The sequence below is a fragment of the Brassica oleracea genome, chromosome C5 (genome assembly GCF_000695525.1).
Source record: "Brassica oleracea var. oleracea cultivar TO1000 chromosome C5, BOL, whole genome shotgun sequence".
Classification (NCBI taxonomy): domain Eukaryota; kingdom Viridiplantae; phylum Streptophyta; class Magnoliopsida; order Brassicales; family Brassicaceae; genus Brassica; species Brassica oleracea.
In genome coordinates, this window is record NC_027752.1 from 41,536,058 (window position 1) to 41,541,055 (window position 4,998).

At 40.3% G+C, this 4,998-nt stretch overlaps 2 protein-coding genes across 2 annotated transcripts; one reads left to right on the forward strand and one right to left on the reverse strand.

The window, feature by feature from the left end:
- The first annotated feature begins 1,613 nt into the window (after positions 1–1,613).
- LOC106295484 (zinc transporter 1) lies at positions 1,614–2,941 on the forward strand. The gene is made up of 2 exons (XM_013731400.1): positions 1,614–2,453; positions 2,525–2,941. Exons 1-2 carry the CDS (start codon positions 1,704–1,706, stop codon positions 2,834–2,836), a joined length of 1,062 nt encoding a protein of 353 aa, XP_013586854.1. The 5' UTR covers positions 1,614–1,703; the 3' UTR covers positions 2,837–2,941.
- Positions 2,942–3,038: 97 nt separating this feature from the next.
- LOC106295485 (ALA-interacting subunit 1) lies at positions 3,039–4,998 on the reverse strand. Its single transcript, XM_013731401.1, has 8 exons — positions 4,897–4,998; positions 4,674–4,732; positions 4,529–4,603; positions 4,322–4,435; positions 4,141–4,211; positions 3,747–4,044; positions 3,361–3,650; positions 3,039–3,272 (listed from the first exon to the last, which is right to left on the reverse strand). The coding sequence occupies exons 1-8, from the start codon at positions 4,982–4,984 to the stop codon at positions 3,215–3,217; spliced, it is 1,053 nt and encodes a 350-aa protein (XP_013586855.1). The 5' UTR covers positions 4,985–4,998; the 3' UTR covers positions 3,039–3,214.

Sequence of the window (4,998 nt, forward strand, 5' to 3'; positions counted from 1 at the left end):
CCCTGTCGCTCACCCCTCCTTCTTTCCCCCTTTCAGGTGAGACCGACGAGCAGAAGTGATTATACCGGACCGGTGCTTTTGGGCTTTTACTACTATTGGGCTTTTGGGCATCTATCTTTTTATCGCTTTTATCGTTATCGGGCCTCTAGGCCTTTGGGCTTTTATCGTTTATGTTATTTCGTAGTTCGGACTCTCGGTTTATGTCGTACTTTATGTTTCAGATTTTATTTTATATTATGGAATTCAAGCGTGGATGTGGACTTTCAAATATTTATAAATGGATATTTCAGATATTTGTACTTATCGAATTATTTTTACTATTTCGAAAGTGACGGGTGTCACATTTTGGTATCAGAACTATTTACTTATCGTAACATTTTATTATGTAAATCGGGGTGTCACAGGATCATTCAGTTGATGATCATCTGAAAAATATGGATATTTTACGCCTTATGGGTCTCACAGGTAATGACATTGCATCATTAGGAGCCTCGAACTTTGATTTGAACAATGAAATGTACATGAATGGTCTTATCTGTCACTACAGTTTGAGAAGTTCATGATGATTTGCCAAGAATGCATGCTTGGAGACGGAGTTCCTTTTGTATTATAAACTCTATTCTACGAATGTACATTTCTTAGCGCGGAAAGCTAGTTATAGTCCTATTATTTTTTTCTCATGTCTACATCCCAAGATGGAAGACTCTTCAATTATTGAAATTGAAGCTGTTGACAAGAAAAATGTTGCCAACATTAGGTTCAGGTAACCATCGCACTCAACGTAATGGTGACAGTGAAATCAAAATTCAAAACACGTGGCCTTATTGGCCCAACACTACCCACCGATACCACCTTGTGAGGAGTGAGGACGATGAGACCATCGTAACATTTTGAAGGCAAAAGTAAATGGAAAAATTAAATTAAAATCACTCTTCTCACGGCTCGCAGACTACCATGACGACATTCTGTCTTCACATTTTACTTTCTGGTTAAAAAGTACAATTTGTATACATTTTTCTTTTCGCTTTTGATAAAGTAGTTAAAATAGTCACCATGATCATGACTATTGACTAGCAATTACAAGGGTTAGAAATCATTCACAACGTATCTCCTTTAAGACCAAATCTACGCATACGTAAAAGAAAACAGTATGCTAGTTATCTAAAGACCAATCAAGCTCCAAACTCAACTTGTCTCTATGACTTTTCTCAACATGTATCTTTGAATTGTTTTGTATCTCAAAAATGTATATAAACAGATAAGTAATGATTAGAAGTTATCGAAAGGGCGTCTTATATCAACCATCCATAAACTCCAACCTAAGATACTTAAGGAACTTCTTGTACTAACCAATGAAATTTCTTTAGTCGTCTTGTCCCATAAATAACAAAAACTTAAAATGCCAAAAGAGCAATACTTTTTTTTTTGTTCATTCCATTTTTATGATTAGTCATTGTTAGTGACTTAAAAGTTATACAATTATCAGAGTAATAAGATGCGTGACAACGAAGTTAGTATGTAATGTATAGTGGTCAACTCTACGTAAGTTAATATTCTGCTACTATCATTTACGAACCACTCGCTAATAAAGTTAAAGGTTCTCTCTCGCTTTCTCATTATAAAAAGCTTCCCCTACTTCTCCATAACACTCCACACTTTACTTTCTTACAACATAGAAACCAGAAAATATCTAAACTAAACTCATGTCTGAATACAGTTTCTGTTTCTCCACAAACATGTTGAGAGTTTATGTAATATTAGTGATATGTATGCATGTTTGTTGCGCGTCTAGTGATTGTACAAGTCACGATGAACACGACGTTGTGTCACAAGAGGAAGCAGAGCGAGCAACAACGCTGAAGCTCGGTTCTATCGCTTTGCTTCTTGTGGCAGGAGGTGTCGGCGTGAGTCTACCGTTGATAGGGAAGAAGATCCCGGCGTTACAGCCGGAGAACGATATCTTCTTCATGGTGAAAGCCTTCGCTGCAGGAGTGATCCTCTGTACAGGGTTCGTCCATATATTACCAGACGCGTTCGAGAGACTAAGCTCGCCTTGTCTTGAGACCACTGCAGCTGGTAAGTTCCCGTTCGCTGGCTTTGTCGCGATGCTGTCGGCGATGGGGACGCTTATGATCGATACATTCGCGACGGCGTATTACAAGAGGCAGCATAGTATGGGAAACAAGCAAGTGAGCGTGGTTGAGGATGAAGAGCATGCGGGTCATGTTCATGTTCATACTCATGCGAGTCATGGACACTCGCATGGGTCGACGGAGTTGATCAGGAGAAGGATTGTTTCTCAGGTTCTTGAGATTGGGATAGTTGTGCATTCGGTTATTATAGGGATATCTCTTGGAGCTTCACAGAGTGTAGACACTATAAAGCCGCTCATGGCTGCACTTTCTTTCCATCAGTTCTTCGAAGGCCTTGGCCTCGGTGGCTGCATCTCTCTCGTAAGCATCCACTCCACTTATCTCCGATTGGTTTTATTGATATAGTTCTGACAAATGTTTTGATGTTATAGGCGGAGTTACAGTCAAAATCTACGGTGATAATGGCGACATTTTTCTCAGTGACTGCGCCTGTGGGGATAGGGATAGGTATGGGGATGTCGAGTGGCTTAGGATACGGGAGGGAGAGCAAAGAGGCAATCATGGTGGAAGGAATGCTGAACGCTGCATCAGCTGGGATACTCATTTACATGTCACTCGTTGATCTTCTTGCTCCTGACTTTGTTAACCCAAGATTGCAATCTAATCTCTGGCTTCACTTGGCTGCTTTCCTCTCCCTCCTCCTCGGCGCTGCTTCCATGTCTCTCTTAGCCATTTGGGCGTGATACATTGTGTCCACAGATACTAGCAAGCAAACAAGCACACAATGCTGCTCTTTTTTTTCTCGAATCTGTAATCTTGGAATCAATACTATTCTGTTTTGAACTCAATGGCTTGCTTTTTGATAGAGACAAACATTAGTTAAAGGCAGAAAGAGAGAGGCTAGCTAAGTGCTTTATTCGTTATGTGGATGGAGGAAGAGAAAAGGAGAAAGGTAAATGAAAATGATAGGAAGCATCAATCATGGTGGGCATCTTTCAACTGTAACATCATCATAGCACTTACACATCTATAAATACAAACTATCACTGGCAGTTTTAGCTAAATATTACAATCATGGATAAAGAGATTTACATACACGGATCATTTAAAGAGTCTTTTGTTTACCGACCACCACCGGGAACTCTGTTCCATGACAAGTAAGTAGGATCTCCAAGACGCCTGCAAAAAACACCAACACCAAATCAAAATCTATCTACGCTTTGCTGTTATATAATAGCCAACAAGGATAAGAATCATTTGTATGTACCTTGGTTTCACAAGATACATGATGGTAAACACAAGTGCCAAGAAGAAACAGATTCCTCCAACTGTGAGGTAAGCAATGCCGAGGAAGTCATTCTTCCCACCGAGCCAACTGGTTGTTGACAGAACAAGCTTCTTCTTCCCATCGAAACTGTATGTGTTGTAGTTGTTTAACAGAGTCACGTGTATGGTATCGCCTTTCTCCAGGTCACTCTCTATCTTCCCGTAAAGTTTTCTAAACGTTGGCAAAGCTGCAGTTCTCATCCACACGATCAGATCCTCTTGCTCACTCAGCTGAAACACCATAAGAGACAGAGAGAGGTAAAGATTCAAAATCAAGTGTTTTGCAACCGAGAGTTTGATGACTCTACCAAAGCATTAAAGGCTTACCGATTTATTTGCATCTAGCCTGCCACCACCGGTGATATTGCCCTCCTGAAAGTTCTTGGGGAATACATTTTTGCCGAACTTGTGTTCCCTGTCACTCTTCCAAGCAATCCCTCTCTTGTTTACAGTTAAAGGCTGGTTGTTTTTAGATAAAGCGTATGTGTCATTAAAGAGACTCCAAGCAATTAGACCACATGGCACAATAGGCCGCCCATTAACATCATCCTCAGGCTTGCACGCATCTATTTGATTCTCATCTTTCACACTCCTCAACTGAGAATCACTTCTGCTTTTAACATACCTGTAATATCCAAAACACCAATGCAAGAAACAAAAGGATTTAAGGAATCAAAGTCACATACTCAATGTCAAGCACTATAGTAACTCCATAGAATACCTGCGGTGGTTCTGGTAGAAGTTCTCAAGCTGGTAATAAACGTAGATAGGCTGCTTCATCTTCTTAGGAACCTGAAGATACCCACCCACAAGGAGAAAGTAAACAAAAGACAACATCAGAGGCTACTCCTTCTCTCAAAGAATGAAACAGTGTTGTTCTCTTGTTGCGTAGTGAAACTCACCACTAGTGTCCGGTTACAAGATTTGTCTGAAACTCCTTGAATATAAGCAACCTTGTTAGCCCTAGCAGGCGTCGGGACGCAGTCATTATCATAGCGATCAACGATCTCAACAACCTATTATTATCACATAAAGAGATAGAAACATTTGGTTAACGTGGATAAAAAGAAAAACGAAGCGCAAAGATGAGGATCTTCATCCTCACTTACATCTTGGGAAGCGAAAAGAGAGACAACTCCAAGGGGGATGAAGATAACACTAATGACTAAAAACGTCAGAATCACCTGCAAAATTAAATAATTAAAAAAGGAAACTTTTATAACGTTTCTCAAAGAATAGAAAGAAGCTATATACCCAACCAGGCGTGAGAATTGGTTTGCAAGCAGGAAGCTCCTGTTGTGTAAATTTCGAATCTGCAAAACCAAACATCAACGAGAGCTTGATTGATTCAATTCAATTCAAAAACATGGCTAAAGATTCTAACTTTGTTTCTACGCAAGAAGCTGAAACAAAAAGAATGGATTTTGCAGATAATATAATTAGAGTCAACGAGGATCCAAAAGGAAGAGAGATTTACACTTGGGTCGCTTGGATTTTGTCCGGGAGGCGGAAGAATCTGCAGATCCGGCAGGGGCGGAGCTAGACGACGCCGTATTGGAAGGCATGGCTGAGGGAAAAG